Below are 21244 nucleotides of genomic sequence, written 5' to 3'. Positions count from 1 at the left end.
GAATAAACATAAAACAACATAATAAACATGAACCATTACATGAATAAACATAAACAACATATAATAAACATGAAACATTACATGAATGAACTTGAATCATTACACGAATAAACATAAAACAACATATAATAAACATGAACCATTACATGGATGAACATGAACCATTACATGAATAAACATAAACGACATATAATAAACATGAACTATTGCATGAATAAACATAAAACAACATAATAAACATGAACCATTACATGAATAAACATAAACAACATATAATAAACATGGACCATTACACGAATGAACATGAACCATTACATGAATAAACATAAACAACATATAATAAACATGAACTATTGCATGAAAAAAACATAAAACAACATAATAAACATAATAAACATGAACCATTACATGAATAAACATAAACAACATATAATTAACATGAACCATCACATGAATAAACATAAAACAACATATAATAAACATGGACCATTACATGAATGAACATGAACCATTACATGAATAAACATAAACAACATATAATAAACATGAACTATTGCATGAATAAACATAAAACAACATATAATAAACATGAACCATTACACGAATAAACATAAACAACATATAATAAACATGAACCATTACATGAATAAACATAAACAACATATAATAAACATGAGTCATTACATGAATAAACATAAAACAACATATAATAAACCTGAGTCATTACATGAATAAACATAAAACAACATATAATATACATGAACCATTACATGAATAAACATAAACAACATACAATAAACATGAACCATTACATGAATAAACATAAAACAACATATAGTAAACATGAACTGTTGCATGAATAAACATGAACCATTACATGAATACACATAAACAACATATAATATACATGAACCATTACATAATCAACCACTATCCAGTACATAAAAATTAACATGAACCACAATGAATATAACGTGTCAATTGAACACTGTCTCATAGTTTGTTTATTTTTCTACTAGGTGGTAATGCATTCAGAAGGTCACATGGATGATGGTTTTTCAGTTGCTAGAGCCAGAGAAGAAGAATCTCGATCAGCAAGAGTTATCAGGAAGACTGCTTCTATATTTCATAGATTTATTGGGTATGGCGTCTATATTTAAATATACATTCACTAAATTATATTGCTGATATTTGTCAAGATGTTTGTTAGTTTAAGACTTATATTATATTACCAAGTTGAGATATATTAAGAATTATCAAATTCATGAAAATTGTATTAATTATCATGAATTATTGGTTCTTATATTATTAAAAATTAATGGGAAATGCATGGGGTGGGATCCTCCATTAACATCATCTTCCAAACCTATCTCTTGAGGGCGTTTAGATTATTCAGTATTTTCACCACTCATGGATCAGTGTGTCGATTTCCCAATTATCTGAATTCACAAGCCCCTTTACATGTAGTTTCACCACTATCTTCTGCCTGTTTCTTTATTTTCATCACCTTTCATTTGATGCATTTCATAATATTGTGAATGTGATTGCTGATGGATCATTATTACTCATTCAAACTGCTTTATAAAATGCACACTCAAAGCCAAGATCATGACAATAATAAATATTCAGTGTTAAATCAGTACTGAAATAAAACTGACTAAATTTAACTCACTTCCTGGAGAATAACAAACATCATCCATTTTGCTAAAAAACCTTCAAAAATAAATCAAGGATTTTGTTGCTAGTTGTCAAGGTACTAATGACCTCACGTATTATTTAGCGAGAATTGATATAAATCTGTGTAATCTTCCACACCTCAGGAGGTCAGTTCTTGCCTAGAATAAATAGTGGGAAACATTTCATTGAAACAGTATTTCAAATGTAAATTTATTACCTTGCGCCGGGGCGATCACACTAAATTCATCTAACGGCATTGCAGGTTAATAGCTTGAAAACAAGATATGTCAGCTCTGTTATTGGTTGTCACTTGTACATTAATTAATTGACTAAATTGTGGGTGGCCTTTGTATCCTGTGCATAATGATGCATGTACACTTATATTAATACTTGTATTTACTCTGAAAAGCATACATAAACCAAACGTTCCATTTAATGTATACTGGATCATTTTTTTTTAATTTAATCAAAGTCATGCTTTTTTCATTTAAAAATCAGATTTTATTGAATTCCTGCAAAACTGTAGTTGTAATCTAAGCAAGTTATTATTGTATTATTTAGGATATGTCTCATTATAATATTTCATTAGTTACACTATGTTTTTAAAAAAACGTCTTATTGCAGAAATCTCACGACTTATAAATTGTAAATGGTGAATTTGTGTTCAAGCATTTATATGTAAGACTTCAAAAACTGATATGTGTATTAATAAAGTGATTTGCTGCTATTTCAGTGCACTTGATGCTCTGAGAACAGAGAGAGACAGCGAGGAGTGGGCTAATTGTTCACTCAGTGAAGTACTGAAATGTTTAGAAGATCTTATTGAATACTTTGCTGAACCACATGAAAACACAGGTTGGTATGTTTTAATTGAGTTGACACAATTCAGATACGTTAATAATGTTAACTGCTTTAAATTCAGCTAAAAACAAGGCAGACAAATTTTGTTAAAATTTCCCTGGGTGTCATGTATGTAAATGTGTCGAAATGGGCGTAGTGCGAGTGGTTAGTGCTAGTAGCACTAATCCGAAAAAGTACTAGATCTAGTGCTAAAATGGCACTAGATCTAGCGCTAAAATGGCACTAGATCTAGTGCTAAAATGTGCACAGTGCGAGTGGCATTGTTATCGCATTGTCAACAACGTCGAATAATAGGAGGGGCATCAACAACCACTTTCATATGCAAACTGCAAACAGTATAAAACATTGGCAATATGCGTGAGATGTCCATAATAATACTTTCTTTATATAATACCGGATTCTGCCGTAAATTCGCCCATCCGAAAAATCGCCCTGGGGATTTCACGGCTGATGTGCGCTTATTTGGGGTTCAAAATTTAAAAAAATAATTATCAAATATTTTGGGGGGACATTTTCATTGTATCCAACTACACAGACTTTCTACGCCGTGAGTTGGGCCACCCAAGACGAAAGAAACTATTGCAGAATTAACAATAATTAATAATTATTGCTGAATTAAAAAGTAGACCACCTGAAATGTCATTAAAGTGTCGCCCAGTGTCATTTTTCAAATACATTTGTTTTTATTTTATTGGTAACAAAAGTATATTTTAAACGACGTTTCTAATAAAAACGAACACAACTGCATTAACAATCCCGGCAAGCGATCACAGATGCTCAATCCGGACATGCTACATTTCACAAACGTTGATTATTAGTCAGTAGTGATTATAATAACGCAAAAAAAAAAAAATTTGATAATTTTTATGAAATTCAAATAAAATTCAACTTAGTTTCATCGTAAGCAAATGATATAAACGCTCGATGCGGTAGGGTATCCGCTATGCGCTTCTCTTGCATGAGTTGAACTAATAGGTCAAATCGCAAATTAACCAATCAAAATGCTGGACGATGCCAACGCGTTCAAATCACCATAGCTCATTTAAATATGTTAATGTTATTGAACGCAACGCGGAAGAGATTTGACGATGTTGTAGTACGCTCTTTTGGCTTGGATTTTGATGGGAAAATGGCATGATTTTTTTTAAAATAAAAAAATAGTTGTTTTTAAAGATGAACTTAGCATAAGAAGAATAATTTCACATTGTTTACAGTGATAACAGCTCTTTGTCCAAACGGAGCTGACGCTAGTCAAAATAAACACGCTCTTGAATAAAAACTTAAATAGACTGATTTAGGCGTCAGGAACGATTGAAATGTCCGATAAATTATGACAAAATATTTTAAAAAATAAATTTAAAAACTGCCGAAAAATCGCCCTGGACGATTTCTTGCTCCCATTTTTTTAACGCGACCATACACTGGGTTTGTTTAGCTGTGAGGGTTAAAATACGTATTTCACAACCGGAAATTCAACAGATGAACTTGTTACTTCACATGTTTTAATTATTAGCAACTGTAACAAGAACAAGATTTCGAGAGTCTACAACAAAAAATCCTAAGGGCTTCTAAAAAATATTATTGCAGAGAAAGTGTCTAGACATACATAATATGATCACGTTAAAAAATTAAAAAATCGGCGAGGTTACATCATATTCCGTTAGTTCCTCCATGATACAATGTAACAACAGGATTGCGTGAAAATCGCAGTACACGCACAACCCACCAAGCTTTACTGGGACCCGGGACTTCCCCACAATACCATTTCATACAGTATATCTATTCAGAATTTGTAAAAATTGCGCAGTTCGACCTGCAGTTTCACTGTTTCAGCTAGTTTCCCGGCCGATCGCGTTGTTCCAAAGGTCTATTAGTATTACGACAAACGTGGACAATGACATTCTCAATTTTCCCACTGTAGCACATTTCCAATGAATGAAAGATACAACAATTTTACGTAAATATTAATTTATTTTCAGAGAATCATGGGATGTCTTGACGTCGTTGACAACGCAATATCAATGCCACTCGCACTATGTACATTTTAGCACTAGATCTAGTGCCGTTTTTGCACTAGATCTAGTGCCATTTTAGCACTAGATCTAGTGCCATTTTAGCACTAGATCTAGTAGTTTTTCGGATTAGTGCTACTAGCACTAACCACTCGCACTATGTCCATTTCGACACATTTACATACCTCTGGGTGTTTATACAGAATGTTACAGTGACTTTCATGAATTAATGAAGTATTTGTGAACTCATTTAAATTTAGTGTCTGTGAACTTTTATTTACTCTCTGTAAATTCACTCAAATTTACTCTCTGTGAATTCACTCAAATTTACTCTCTGTGAATTCATTCAAATTTACTCTCTGTGAATTCACTCAAATTTACTCTCTGTGAATTCACTCAAATTTACTCTCTGTGAATTCACTCAAATTTACTCTCTGTGAATTCACTCAAATTTACTCTCTGTGAATTCACTCAAATTTACTCTCTGTGAATTCACTCAAATTTACTCTCTGTGAATTCATTCAAATTTACTCTTTGTGAATTCACTCAAATTTACTCTCTGTGAATTCACTCAAATTTACTCTCTGTGAATTCATTCGAATTTAGTTTGTGAACTTGCTTATGTTTGTTTTTATGTAAACTGATTCAAATTTCGTCTCTGTGAACTCACTCAATTTAGTGTGTGAACTCACTCTTATTTGTTCTCTGTGAACTGATTCCAATTTAATAGTCTCTGTGAACTCATTCAAATTTACTCCCTGTGACCTTCCCCAAATTCAGTCTGTGACCTCATTCAAATTTAGTCTCTGTGAACTAACTCTTATTTGTTCTATGTAAACTGATTCAAATTTAGTCTCTGAACTCCTTCAAATTTACCTAGTTTGTAATATCACTCAAATTTAATTTCTGTGAAATCAATCAAATTTAATCTCTGAACTCACACAAATTTAAGTTGTGAAAAAAGGTGATGAAATTGTAACAGCTTACTCACAGTATCTCCATCTTATGTCCTTATAAAATGATTGTGGCAGGTTTTACTCTTTCTGAATTAATGAATTACCAAGAGAAATAAAATATGAATTTACTTGACTCATTGTGTTCAGAACATTAACATCTTCCTTGAAATCTTTAAATTTAACAGGGAATTATGAGACACTGTTGTTTTACGTTGTTTACAATATTCACACTACTGTCTCTTGAAAACATTGTAAATTTGCAGTAAGATGTATGTGAGATGAGTTGCCCCTATAAAAGCTCATCACAGTTAAGATGAACCATAGTCTATATATGTTTATATATATCTTCTGTAGAGTCTATGGATAAATATTTTGATACCTTTCATGCATTAGCTCCTCTACCATAATCAAATCTTCCAAAATTCTTGAAATAAACATGTATTTTTAGAAGCGCATCTCTAGTAGAGCTTAGCCAAACAAATGTATTTTATGTACACCACACTCGCTGAACCTAGTTATGCAAACCTTTTAACAGGTAAATTTTGTAATCACATATGCTATTAATATATTACTTTCTAGTTCTATAGTTTATAATTAGTAACTAATCTATACGTGATATAAGGTTTATAATAGTTTATAATAATGGTTTGTTTCTGTTTTTTACTGACTATGTGTTGTCACTTTCAGAACATGAAGAAAAGCAGAAAGCCTTGAGGGCACTACGAAATCGACAAGATCTCTTTAATGAAGAGGTAAATCCAGCACTACTAATTGTCTCTTTTGTTGCCATCGGCATGTACCGTACTCGTACTGTATACTGTAAAATACTTTATTTTAGTTGGACTTTTTTATAAAGTTTATTTTCACTGTTTTTTGATGAGTTATAAATGAAAAATATTGGAAAAACAGTATTTTCACTGGATTTTATTTAAACTTATTCATCACTTAAACAAAAATAGTGGAAATAAATACTAAATGAAAATGTGTATTTATAAGCATGTGTCTAGTGCATCCAATTGTTTATCTGAACTTGTGTGATGATTCATTCTAAAGTAACTGGATCTATTTGTTCAATTCCTGTTTATATACATGTACATTGATTTTAAAAGTGTGCTCATTCCTAAGACAGGATTTTTCCTCAGAGCAATAAAAAGTAAGGAACTTCTACTCTCAAGTTTGAGTTAAACAATAAAGCTTAATATATATAACAAAGAATACATTAGAGATTAACATATTATATTATTATGCTAATTAGCCACAGCACTGCTATTTTTTCTGAGAATACAAAATGTATGTAAAGGAATAGCAATATAGTTACGAATTTGGAAAAGTTTTATTCCTATGAACTTAATGTCTGAAGTGTGTAGGTGGCCTTTAGCAACTGTGAATTGTTTCCATTTCATGAAAGACAAATATTGAGAATATTTCAAGTCAATGACAATTGCAAAACTTTATGGCAGTCATAATTTCACTCGGTTCGTTAACCTTTTCACCATCAGTTACATCTTTTCATTGCAAATTCACAAAATAGTCCTGTTTATAGTCTGCACTTTCCTTTAGAAGATTGGAACAAAAACAGCCAATTTTTTGGAGTAAAAGTGAAAATTGACACGAATTTTGTCTGTTGGCTCTAAAATTAGTGTTCTGAAAATATTGAAAAATATAAGAAAAAATTGCTGAAAAATTTGGACAAGAAAGTCTGGTGGTGAAAATGTTAAGGCACAGAGGCACAGTGTATAAATCTCTTGCAGTAAAAATGAAATGGTTTTAAGGTAGAAGCCTACTCATTAATTAAAATACCCAGAATTTATTCATTTTGCAATAAACTGTACTCCAAGGCAATATAAGGATATTGACTTAAAAAAGTTGGAGGTCACCAGTCTTGTTTCTGAGAAATTGATGGTTGTATTTTAGTGGAAGGCGCCTATTTTCGCACTTTTATAGTGCTTTTACCATAGGTTCTTATAGCAGACATATTATGCAATATCTCAAAATCTAGCCCGGTGACGTAGGCTGAAAAAATCATATATTGTTAATAAAGGAGTACCTTTGTTGTTCTGAATTATTTAAAAAATCTTGGTTTTAAAAAGTGTCAAAAAAATGCAATTTTTCTTTAACATTGTGTTCTATGGAATTGTTCTAAAAATAGTAATTTTCAAGAAATATTAGGACATGTTTCTCAAAAATCTTAACTGTAACACACAAAATAATGCTATTTCATTGTACCATGGGACATTAACTTCATAATTGTACATAATAAACCAATGAATTTTGTCAAAAATTATGATTAGGCTTCTACCTTAAATACAATGTTTATTATAGCACTGTGTTTGCAGTCTTTTTAAGTTGATGAGATTGATCTTCTGGTATTACACAGGGTATGATAGTACTGGTGTTGGAAACTATTGATAAACTGAGTTTCTACAAGAGTGGTCGTGATTTTGCTGCCTGGGCAGGAGAAGAAGCTGGACAAGATTTTGAAAACATTTTAAATTCCCTCTATGTTCTTGTTGGTAAGAACGATTCTTTGTTGTTGGGTCATTCAGTAATATTGACTGTGAATTTTAGTATCATTTGTCATTCATTCAATGAAAAACTTTCTGTAAAATATAAAGAATTATATACATTTTTACAGCTGCTATGATCCGTAAGAACCATGCCAATTGCGCTCAGTTTGCACAGTCTTTAAGACTAGATTGGTTGATTCAAAGACTTGAAAGTCAACAGGCATCCACAGGTGAGTGTACATTTGGCATACAATGTATTTATGCATAACTTTTTCCCCATAATTTTGGATGAAATGGGCATATGTCTTGATCAAAGTACAAAAAAATACAATACAAAAGAATTGGAAAGAATACAAAAACAATTGACAAGTAAATGTGGGTTCTCAAAGCATTATTATTCAAATTCATGTTGTAGCCTACGTTAAAAGCAGTACCTTTCACACAAAACTAATACATGTAAATATTTTGACATCCCTGTCAAAAAGTATGACATTTTTTTCAACACAAGAAAAAATTAATAATATGTCTGTTAATTATATAACCAGATTCATATTAAAATATAGATGCTGTATACTTTTATTAAAAAAAAAAAAAAAAACGCAATTATAAGTGTTCTCGACAAAATTGTGTTGACTATGTACTTTGTTGTTGTTTATTGACAGGTGTATTGGATGTTCTACACTGTGTTCTGACTGACAGTCCAGAAGCACTGAATATGGTGAAGGAACAACACATTAGATCAATGATATCACAATTAGAAAAACATGGTAGAGATCCTAAGGTAGGCAAGAATCATATGGAGGAGCATGCTCTTTGTGCATTCTGATTTTGTCTTTCAGTTTTTCAAAACCTCAAGTAATGTTTGCTATTTAGAGTCTGTTTGAATTGACAGGGACATGTGTGGCACAAGTATTTTTAATGATTTTTGATCATATTTTAAATAACATCTAACCTGTATTATAAAAGAAAAAGGAAAAGCTATTCATGGACAATCTTAGGAAAATATATATGCCTTGCTTGGTGTATCTTCAGTGGAGAAATCCTATCATATGAACACTTTCGAACAAAGATTTAGCCATTGGGAATAAAATAATGTGTATTTCAGAGGCAGGAACAGAAGGTTTCATTAGGCTTATACAAACCAAAATTTAAAGATTTGTATTAATTTCTTTTTCTTTTTACATAGAAACAAACTGGGTTAAATAAACTTATAGATCCACTGTTTTAGATGCATTCAGCTTTCAAATAATGAAATGTTATTGTGATTATGCTCTACAGGTACTTGAAGTGTTGTGTTCACTGTGTGTCGGTAATGGAATTGCCGTGCGTGCCAACCAGAATCTCATCTGTGACAATTTACTACCAAGCAGAGATATCTTACTACAGACGTCTTTAGTAGATGAAATCATTAGGTTGGTCTCATTTCCTGTCTTTAAGCAATCCCTTGAGGGTGGGATATGAGTGGTGTGATTGTTGATCCTGCATCAATCAAACCTCCAAGTAATTTCATTATACAGACAGATTTTAGCCTACTAAGCACATTAGGTTAATGGATGCAGTGATACAACCTGTTTGACAAACCTCTTTATTAGCTCCGCTGTCGACTTTGTCGAGTGGAGCTTATCATATGAGTGATTGTCCGTCAGCATCCGTCGTCCGTGTCAATGTTTTACTTCTTCGACTTCATCTTGAAAACTACAAGCCTAAATGCTTTGATACTTGGTATATATGTACCTTGGGTAGACCTCTCTTAGGTTTGTTCATTTCATGTTGATATCTTCAATTCTCTAATTTTGGTGAATATTTTTGTCATTTTTGGTAAAAAGTGTTATTTTCGACTTTTTGTTAAAAACCGCAAGTCCAATTGCTTTGATATTACATATATAGGTACTACATGTGGATCTTTCTCAGATTTGTTCATTTTGTAATGATATCTTCAATTCTCTAATTTTGGTGAATATTTTTGTCATTTTTGATAAAAAGTGATATTTTCAACTTCTTGTTAAAAACCCCAAGTCCAGTTGCTTTGATATTACATATATAGGTACTACATGTGGATCTCTCTCAGATTTGTTTATTTTGTAATGATATCTTCAATTCTCTAATTTTGGTTTAAATTTTTTTGTCATTTTTGGTAAAAAGTGATATTTTCGACTTCTTGTTAAAAACCACAAGTCCAATTGCTTTTTGATATTACATATGTAGGTACTACATGTAGACCTCTCTCAGATTTGTTCATTTTGTAATGATATCTTTAATTCTCTAATTTTGGTGAATATTTTTGTCATTTTTGGTAAAGAGTGATATTTTCGACTTCTTGTTAAAAACCGCAAGTTCAATTGCTTTGATACTACATATATAGGTACTACATGTGGTCCTCTCTCAGATTTGTTCATTTTGTGATGATATCTTTTATTCTCTAATTTTAGTGAATATTTTTTTAATTTTTGGTAAAAAGTGATATTTTTGACTTTTTATTAAAAACCGCAAGTCCGATTGCTTTTATATTACATATACATGTATAGGTACTACATGTGGACCTCTTTCAGATTTGTTAATTTCGTGGTGATATCTTCAATAAATTATCTAATTTTGATGATTATTTTTGGTGAAAAGTGATATTTTTGAAGTCCTGTTGCTTTGATACTATACATATTGTTCATTTTCTAATGATATCTTCTGTTCTTTGATTGCAATGTGCATTGCTAACAGCGGAGCTATCTCAGCTGACAGGCTGCTTGTTTCATTACATTTTATGCTTTCCACAATGATATTTAGTTCCTGCAGTACTGTAAATACTTCAATTTTTACTACTATGAATTTTTGTGATTTGATTTGAATGGCAGTTATGAGGACAACTTTTTACAGCAGTGAAAATTTGGTTCAAAAGAAAAAGTTTCAGAAAAATTCATGAAAGTATAACAAATCAAAATGTTGGTGAAAAAAATTATGATCTTCAAGCCTTATTTTCAATTTGTGCTGTTTAACATATAATAGTGAGTAGAATAAACAGCTAAGGATGTGCCACACTCTCTACTTATGTAGCAATTAAAATGTGTTCTTTATTTATTTAAGTGTGAGACCAAATGTGTTCATTGGTTTGAGTGAAGGTGCCGCAATGTACAAGAAATGGTATTTTGAAGTAGCTGTTGATGCCTTAGAACACCCAGCACCAAGAGCTGCTTTCTTACGAGTTGGTTGGGCAACAACTGAAGGATTTCGACCCTATCCACGAGGTGGAGAGGGGTGGCATAGTGTATCTGTTGGTGATTGTCTTTACTCTTATGGATTTGATGGTTTACATATGTGGGCTGGTACGTACCTGATTTTTGTAGAATTGAAGAATTTCTATGTAAAACTGATTGATAAAAATGTAAATTTAAATACAGAACTGAAATTGAATGTATGAATTCAAAATCGTACATAATGTGTATGCATTCAAGTAAGTCAATATATACTTCATTAAAATTTAATTGGTGCATTCTAATTTATACATGCTATATTAATTTGTATTGCAATGTATTCAAATGTGAACGTAGATAAAAAAAAAATCATGCAGCATAGCAGATATGATACTACATGTGTGTATATTATGATGTGATCTTTTCAGGTGGAGTTGCCAAATCTGCACCATGGAATGGTTGCCATAAACTAACTAAAGGGGATATCATTGGATGTTGTCTGGATCTTAGTGTACCCAGAATGCTGTTCCATGTTAATGGAAATCCTGTTAAAGCAGCATTTGAGAGTTTCAATTTAGATGGCTTATTCTATCCTGTCATTAGTATGTCAGCAAAAGTCAGGTACGATTATTAAATTATTATAATCATTTATTTAATATGACATGTGACAAATAACTCATCAGGTATGAGATAAAAATGATCCATACTTAAAAAATGATTATTTGAAATAGTCATCTGATCATTTTAGAATAATAAAAGTATTTTCTTATTCTGCCTTTTTTGACAACTGCACTGACAATAGCTACTGTTCATGTACATGTATATTTATTTCAATTTCTCTAGCTGCCGTTTCATTCTTGGGGGAAAACATGGAAGATTTAAGTACACAGCACCAAAGGGATTTGCTTCTGTATTTGAATCTTTGATGCCCAAAGATGATCTACACATACAACAGTGTTTCAATTTTGGTAACTTACAAGACAATTTACTGGCTGGACCTGCTGATTGGAGAGAACACTCAACATTCATCCCTAAACCTGTTGATACAAGTAATGTGAGTATGAGTCATTTCATCTGGTCAATCTTCTCCGATTAGTGAATCTATAAAAACGAGTATGATATATTATCAAAGAGATATTTTAGCACTGCACATGATTGTATAACCGGAGTATAATTTGTCTAATTAAGTGGACATTTTTTTCTTGTTATTGCTCTATTGCTATCTGTGAATTTAAATTGAAAGTGTATAAAACTGACTGGAAGGTACTGAACAGGAGAGGACGACATAATGGGAGATAGGAGAAGCATTTTGTGCTGAGTTTACTTCAACAGTGTGCAATAATTTAAAGGTACATTGTACTTTGCCAACAACGATTGTTTCTTGTCTTCTTTAGATTACAATCCCACATTATATTGAAGGACTTCGTGATAAATTGGCTGAAAATATCCATGAGTTATGGTGTATGAATAAGATTGAAGCTGGGTGGACATATGGCCCTGTAAGTTGATATAGCAAATACTTTGTATTCTGTTTATGGTTTATGATGGCCAGCCAGTGCGGCATTGTGATGGCCAGCCAGTGCGGCATTGTGATGGCCAACCGGTGTGGCATTGTGATGGCCAATCAGTGCGGCATTGTGATGGCCAGCCAATGTGGCATTATGATGACCAACCAGTGTGGCATTGTGATGGCCAACCAGTGTGGCATTGTGATGGCCAACCAGTGTGGCATTGTGATGGCCAACCAGTGTGACATTGTGATGGCCAACCAGTGTGGCATTATGATGGCCAGCCAGTGTGGCATTATGATGACCAACCAGTGTGGCATTGTGATGGCCAACCAGTGTGGTATTGTGATGGCCAACCAGTGTGGCATTGTGATGGCCAACCAGTGTGGCATTGTGATGGCGAGCCAGTGTGGCATTATGATGGCGAGCCAGTGTGGCATTATGATGGCCAACCAGTGTGGCATTATGATGGCCAGCCAGTGTGGCATTATGATGGCCAGCCAGTGTGGCATTATGATGGCCAGCCAGTGTGGCATTATGATGGCCAACCAGTGTGGCATTATGACGACCAACCAGTGTGGCATTGTGACGCCGAGCCAGTGTGGCATTATGATGGCAAGCCAGTGTGGCATTATGATGGCCAACCAGTGTGGCATTATGATGGCCAGCCAGTGTGGCATTATGATGGCCAGCCAGTGTGGCATTATGATGGCCAGCCAGTGTGGCATTATGATGGCCAACCAGTGTGGCATTATGACGGCCAACCAGTGTGGCATTGTGACGCCGAGCCAGTGTAGTGTGGCATTATGATGGCAAGCCAGTGTGGCATTATGATGGCCAACCAGTGTGGCATTATGATGGCCAGCCAGTGTGGCATTATGATGGCCAGCCAGTGTGGCATTGTGATGGCCAACCAGTGTGGCATTGTGATGGCCAGCCAGTGTGGCATTGTGATGGCCAACCAGTGCGGCATTGTGTTGGCCAACCGGTGCGGCATTGTGATGGCCAACCGGTGCGGCATTGTGATGGCCAACCAATGTGGCATTGTGATGGCCAACCAGTGCGGCATTGTGATGGCCAACCGGTGCGGCATTGTGATGGCCAACCAGTGTGGCATTGTGATGGCCAACCAGTGTGGCATTGTGATGGCCAGCCAGTGTGTCATTGTGATGGCCAACCAGTGCAGCATTGTGATGGCCAGCCAGTGTTGCATTGTGATGGCCAACCGATGTGGCATTGTGATGGCCAACCGGTGCGGCATTGTGATGGCCAACCGGTGCGGCATTGTGATGGCCAATCGGTGCGGCATTGTGATGGCCAACCAGTGTGGCATTGTGATGGCCAACCAGTGTGGCATTGTGATGGCCAGCCAGTGTGGCATTGTGATGGCCAACCGGTGCGGCATTGTGATGGCCAACCGGTGCGGCATTGTGATGGCCAACCGGTGCGGCATTGTGATGGCCAACCGATGTGGCATTGTGATGGCCAACCGATGCGGCATTGTGATGGCCAACCGGTGCGGCATTGTGATGGCCAACCGGTGTGGCATTATGATGACCAACCAGTGTGGCATTGTGATGGCCAACCAGTGTGGTATTGTGATGGCCAACCAGTGTGGCATTGTGACGGCCAACCAGTGTGGCATTGTGACGCCGAGCCAGTGTGGCATTATGATGGCAAGCCAGTGTGGCATTATGATGGCCAACCAGTGTGGCATTATGACGGCCAACCAGTGTGGCATTGTGACGCCGAGCCAGTGTGGCATTATGATGGCAAGCCAGTGTGGCATTATGATGGCCAACCAGTGTGGCATTATGATGGCCAGCCAGTGTGGCATTATGATGGCCAGCCAGTGTGGCATTATGATGGCCAGCCAGTGTGGCATTATGATGGCCAGCCAGTGTGGCATTATGATGGCCAACCAGTGTGGCATTATGACGGCCAACCAGTGTGGCATTGTGACGCCGAGCCAGTGTGGCATTATGATGGCAAGCCAGTGTGGCATTGTGATGGCCAACCGGTGTGGCATTATGATGGCCAACCAGTGCGGCATTGTGATGGCCAACCAGTGCGGCATTGTGATGGCCAACCGGTGTGGCATTGTGATGGCCAACCAGTGTGGCATTGTGATGGCCAACCAGTGTGGCATTGTGATGGCCAGCCAGTGTGTCATTGTGATGGCCAACCAGTGCGGCATTGTGATGGCCAGCCAGTGTTGCATTGTGATGGCCAACCGATGCGGCATTGTGATGGCCAACCGGTGCGGCATTGTGATGGCCAACCAGTGTGGCATTGTGATGGCCAACCAGTGTGGCATTGTGATGGCCAACCGGTGTGGCATTGTGATGGCCAGCCGGTGTGGCATTGTGATGGCCAACCGGTGCGGCATTGTGATGGCCAACCGGTGCGGCATTGTGATGGCCAACCGGTGCGGCATTGTGATGGCCAACCGATGCGGCATTGTGATGGCCAACCGATGCGGCATTGTGATGGCCAACCGGTGCGGCATTGTGATGGCCAACCGGTGCGGCATTGTGATGGCCAACCGGTGCGGCATTGTGATGGCCAACCTGTGTGGCATTGTGATGGCCAGCCAGTGCGTTATTGTGATGGCCAACCGGTGCGGCATTGTGATGGCCAACCGGTGCGGCATTGTGATGGCCAACGGATGCGGCATTGTGATGGCCAACCGGTGCGGCATTGTGATGGCCAACCGGTGCGGCATTGTGATGGCCAACCGGTGCGAAATTGTGATGGCCAACCGGTGCGACATTGCGATGGCCAACCGGTGCGGCATTGCGATGGCCAACCGGTGCGGAATTGTGATGGCCAACCGGTATGAAATTGTGATGGCCAACCGGTACGAAATTGTGATGGCCAACCGGTACGAAATTGTGATGGCCAACCGGTGCGAAATTGTGATGGCCAACCGGTGCGGAATTGTGATGGCCAACTGGTGCGAAATTGTGATGACCAACCGGTGCGGCATTGTAAGGGCCAACTGGTGCGGCATTGTGATGGCCAACCGGTGCGACATTGTGATGGCCAACCGGTGCGGCATTGTGATGGCCAACCGGTGCGAAATTGTGATGGCCAACCGGTGCGGCATTGTAAGGGCCAACCGGTGCGGCATTGTGATGGCCAACCGGTGCGACATTGTGATGGCCAACCGGTGCGGCATTGTGATGGCCAACCGGTGCGGAATTGTGATGGCCAACCGGTGCGGCATTGTGATGGCTAACCGGTGCGGCATTGTGATGGCCAACCGGTGCGGCATTGTGATGGCCAACCGGTGCGGCATTGTGATGGCCAACCGGTGCGGCATTGTGATGGCCAACCGGTGCGAAATTGTGAGGGCCAACCGGTGCGGCATTGTGAGGGCCAACCGGTGCGGCATTGTGATGGCCAACCGGTGCGGCATTGTGATGGCCAACCGGTGCGGCATTGTGATGGCCAACCGGTGCGACATTGTGATGGCCAACCGGTGCGGAATTGTGATGGCCAACCGGTGCGAAATTGTGATGACCAACCGGTGCGGCATTGTGAGGGCCAACCGGTGCGGCATTGTGATGGCCAACCGGTGCGGCATTGTGAGGGCCAACCGGTGCGGCATTGTGATGGCCAACCGTTGCGGCATTGTGATGGCCAACCAGTGTGGCATTATGATGGCCAGCCAGTGTGGCATTATGATGACCAACCAGTGTGGCATTGTGATGGCCAACCAGTGTGGTATTGTGATGGCCAACCAGTGTGGCATTGTGATGGCCAACCAGTGTGGCATTGTGATGGCGAGCCAGTGTGGCATTATGATGGCGAGCCAGTGTGGCATTATGATGGCCAACCAGTGTGGCATTATGATGGCCAGCCAGTGTGGCATTATGATGGCCAGCCAGTGTGGCATTATGATGGCCAGCCAGTGTGGCATTATGATGGCCAACCAGTGTGGCATTATGACGACCAACCAGTGTGGCATTGTGACGCCGAGCCAGTGTGGCATTATGATGGCAAGCCAGTGTGGCATTATGATGGCCAACCAGTGTGGCATTATGATGGCCAGCCAGTGTGGCATTATGATGGCCAACCAGTGTGACATTGTGATGGCCAACCAGTGTGGCATTATGATGGCCAGCCAGTGTGGCATTATGATGACCAACAGTGTGGCATTGTGATGGCCAACCAGTGTGGTATTGTGATGGCCAACCAGTGTGGCATTGTGATGGCCAACCAGTGTGGCATTGTGATGGCGAGCCAGTGTGGCATTATGATGGCGAGCCAGTGTGGCATTATGATGGCGAGCCAGTGTGGCATTATGATGGCCAACCAGTGTGGCATTATGATGGCCAGCCAGTGTGGCATTATGATGGCCAGCCAGTGTGGCATTATGATGGCCAACCAGTGTGGCATTATGATGGCCAACCAGTGTGGCATTATGACGACCAACCAGTGTGGCATTGTGACGCCGAGCCAGTGTGGCATTATGATGGCAAGCCAGTGTGGCATTATGATGGCCAACCAGTGTGGCATTATGATGGCCAGCCAGTGTGGCATTATGATGGCCAGCCAGTGTGGCATTATGATGGCCAGCCAGTGTGGCATTATGATGGCCAACCAGTGTGGCATTATGACGGCCAACCAGTGTGGCATTGTGACGCCGAGCCAGTGTAGTGTGGCATTATGATGGCAAGCCAGTGTGGCATTATGATGGCCAACCAGTGTGGCATTATGATGGCCAGCCAGTGTGGCATTATGATGGCCAGCCAGTGTGGCATTGTGATGGCCAACCAGTGTGGCATTGTGATGGCCAGCCAGTGTGGCATTGTGATGGCCAACCAGTGCGGCATTGTGTTGGCCAACCGGTGCGGCATTGTGATGGCCAACCGGTGCGGCATTGTGATGGCCAACCAATGTGGCATTGTGATGGCCAACCAGTGCGGCATTGTGATGGTCAACCGGTGCGGCATTGTGATGGCCAACCAGTGTGGCATTGTGATGGCCAACCAGTGTGGCATTGTGATGGCCAGCCAGTGTGTCATTGTGATGGCCAACCAGTGCAGCATTGTGATGGCCAGCCAGTGTTGCATTGTGATGGCCAACCGATGTGGCATTGTGATGGCCAACCGGTGCGGCATTGTGATGGCCAACCGGTGCGGCATTGTGATGGCCAACCAGTGTGGCATTGTGATGGCCAGCCAGTGTGGCATTGTGATGGCCAACCGGTGCGGCATTGTGATGGCCAACCGGTGCGGCATTGTGATGGCCAACCGGTGCGGCATTGTGATGGCCAACCGATGTGGCATTGTGATGGCCAACCGATGCGGCATTGTGATGGCCAACCGGTGCGGCATTGTGATGGCCAACCGGTGCAGCATTGTGATGGCCAACCTGTGTGGCATTGTGATGGCCAGCCAGTGTGGCATTATGATGACCAACCAGTGTGGCATTGTGATGGCCAACCAGTGTGGTATTGTGATGGCCAACCAGTGTGGCATTGTGACGGCCAACCAGTGTGGCATTGTGACGCCGAGCCAGTGTGGCATTATGATGGCAAGCCAGTGTGGCATTATGATGGCCAACCAGTGTGGCATTATGACGGCCAACCAGTGTGGCATTGTGACGCCGAGCCAGTGTGGCATTATGATGGCAAGCCAGTGTGGCATTATGATGGCCAACCAGTGTGGCATTATGATGGCCAGCCAGTGTGGCATTATGATGGCCAGCCAGTGTGGCATTATGATGGCCAGCCAGTGTGGCATTATGATGGCCAGCCAGTGTGGCATTATGATGGCCAACCAGTGTGGCATTATGACGGCCAACCAGTGTGGCATTGTGACGCCGAGCCAGTGTGGCATTATGATGGCAAGCCAGTGTGGCATTGTGATGGCCAACCGGTGTGGCATTATGATGGCCAACCAGTGCGGCATTGTGATGGCCAACCAGTGCGGCATTGTGATGGCCAACCGGTGTGGCATTGTGATGGCCAACCAGTGTGGCATTGTGATGGCCAACCAGTGTGGCATTGTGATGGCCAGCCAGTGTGTCATTGTGATGGCCAACCAGTGCGGCATTGTGATGGCCAGCCAGTGTTGCATTGTGATGGCCAACCGATGCGGCATTGTGATGGCCAACCGGTGCGGCATTGTGATGGCCAACCAGTGTGGCATTGTGATGGCCAACCAGTGTGGCATTGTGATGGCCAACCGGTGTGGCATTGTGATGGCCAGCCGGTGTGGCATTGTGATGGCCAACCGGTGCGGCATTGTGATGGCCAACCGGTGCGGCATTGTGATGGCCAACCGGTGCGGCATTGTGATGGCCAACCGATGCGGCATTGTGATGGCCAACCGATGCGGCATTGTGATGGCCAACCGGTGCGGCATTGTGATGGCCAACCGGTGCGGCATTGTGATGGCCAACCGGTGCGGCATTGTGATGGCCAACCTGTGTGGCATTGTGATGGCCAGCCAGTGCGTTATTGTGATGGCCAACCGGTGCGGCATTGTGATGGCCAACCGGTGCGGCATTGTGATGGCCAACGGATGCGGCATTGTGATGGCCAACCGGTGCGGCATTGTGATGGCCAACCGGTGCGGCATTGTGATGGCCAACCGGTGCGAAATTGTGATGGCCAACCGGTGCGACATTGCGATGGCCAACCGGTGCGGCATTGCGATGGCCAACCGGTGCGGAATTGTGATGGCCAACCGGTATGAAATTGTGATGGCCAACCGGTACGAAATTGTGATGGCCAACCGGTACGAAATTGTGATGGCCAACCGGTGCGAAATTGTGATGGCCAACCGGTGCGGAATTGTGATGGCCAACTGGTGCGAAATTGTGATGACCAACCGGTGCGGCATTGTAAGGGCCAACTGGTGCGGCATTGTGATGGCCAACCGGTGCGACATTGTGATGGCCAACCGGTGCGGCATTGTGATGGCCAACCGGTGCGAAATTGTGATGGCCAACCGGTGCGGCATTGTAAGGGCCAACCGGTGCGGCATTGTGATGGCCAACCGGTGCGACATTGTGATGGCCAACCGGTGCGGCATTGTGATGGCCAACCGGTGCGGAATTGTGATGGCCAACCGGTGCGGCATTGTGATGGCTAACCGGTGCGGCATTGTGATGGCCAACCGGTGCGGCATTGTGATGGCCAACCGGTGCGGCATTGTGATGGCCAACCGGTGCGGCATTGTGATGGCCAACCGGTGCGGCATTGTGATGGCCAACCGGTGCGAAATTGTGAGGGCCAACCGGTGCGGCATTGTGAGGGCCAACCGGTGCGGCATTGTGATGGCCAACCGGTGCGGCATTGTGATGGCCAACCGGTGCGGCATTGTGATGGCCAACCGGTGCGACATTGTGATGGCCAACCGGTGCGGAATTGTGATGGCCAACCGGTGCGAAATTGTGATGACCAACCGGTGCGGCATTGTGAGGGCCAACCGGTGCGGCATTGTGATGGCCAACCGGTGCGGCATTGTGAGGGCCAACCGGTGCGGCATTGTGATGGCCAACCGTTGCGGCATTGTGATGGCCAACCGTTGCGGCATTGTGATGGCCAACCGTTGCGGCATTGTTATGGCCTACCGGTGCGGCATTGTGAGGGCCAACCGGTGCGGCATTGTGATGGCCAACCGTTGCGGCATTGTGATGGCCAACCGTTGCGGCATTGTTATGGCCAACCGGTGCAGCATTGTGATGGCCAGTCAACGTGATTGAAACTGAATATGTTGTAGCACCATTTTCAGAAGTGAAAATACGCATGATTAATAATTTGTATAATGTATCTCAATTATAAAAATATTTTTGTTCCTTTGTCATATTAAGTCCCATATTTCTTGCAGATGGCCAACCGTTGCGGCATTGTTATGGCCAACCGGTGCGGCATTGTGAGGGCCAACCGGTGCGGCATTGTGATGGCCAACCGTTGCGGCATTGTTATGGCCAACCGGTGCAGCATTGTGATGGCCAGTCAACGTGATTGAAACTGAATATGTTGTAGCACCATTTTCAGAAGTGAAAATACACATGATTAATAATTTGTATAATGTATCTCAATTATAAAAATATTTTTGTTCCTTTGTCATATTAAGTCCCATATTTCTTGCAGGTACGAGATGATATCAAGAAAACACACTCCTGTCTGTGTCCATTTAATGATTTAACAGAAGAAGAAAGAGACTATGATATGACAATGGCATACGAAACATTAAGGTAATTCTTCATATCAAAATATGTTTTGTATCTGTTTGATTATTTTAGGTGGCTGTGAAATGGCATCACATACAAGGCTGTTATTCTTTATGATGGAAGGCAGTTGATCTCTAACCACATCTCTATACCCATTCTGGTCCTGTTTGAACCCCCACTCCCATATATTTTCCATTAAATATAATCAGCATATCAATGACTTGTGTTGTTTTCTTAGAAAATCAAGAATGGCAGTACTACTATGCTTAAAATAGAACTGTGCATGTCACTGCGATTATTCTAGAAAAGTCCTAGATGTCTATTATCCTGACATACAGCACAAATCAA

General features: G+C 40.9%; 1 protein-coding gene across 1 annotated transcript in view; it reads left to right on the top strand.

Annotated features, from left to right (window-relative positions):
- LOC100328999 (ryanodine receptor) overlaps positions 1-21244 on the top strand; it is a 145568-nt gene that overhangs the window by 33553 nt on the left and 90771 nt on the right. Inside the window, exons 16-27 of the mRNA XM_085494156.1 lie at positions 1020-1141; positions 2411-2532; positions 6194-6258; positions 7884-8019; positions 8142-8243; positions 8676-8794; positions 9292-9425; positions 11089-11327; positions 11624-11816; positions 12039-12249; positions 12590-12694; positions 20817-20920. Of these exons, the coding sequence (XP_085350282.1) occupies positions 1020-1141; positions 2411-2532; positions 6194-6258; positions 7884-8019; positions 8142-8243; positions 8676-8794; positions 9292-9425; positions 11089-11327; positions 11624-11816; positions 12039-12249; positions 12590-12694; positions 20817-20920 (1652 nt within the window). The remainder of the gene's footprint in view (positions 1-1019; positions 1142-2410; positions 2533-6193; positions 6259-7883; positions 8020-8141; positions 8244-8675; positions 8795-9291; positions 9426-11088; positions 11328-11623; positions 11817-12038; positions 12250-12589; positions 12695-20816; positions 20921-21244) is intronic.

This window comes from Saccoglossus kowalevskii, chromosome 2 (genome assembly GCF_978046115.1).
Source record: "Saccoglossus kowalevskii chromosome 2, keSacKowa6.1, whole genome shotgun sequence".
NCBI classification, from domain to species: Eukaryota; Metazoa; Hemichordata; class Enteropneusta; family Harrimaniidae; genus Saccoglossus; species Saccoglossus kowalevskii.
This window is presented reverse-complemented; position numbering and strand designations above follow the sequence as displayed.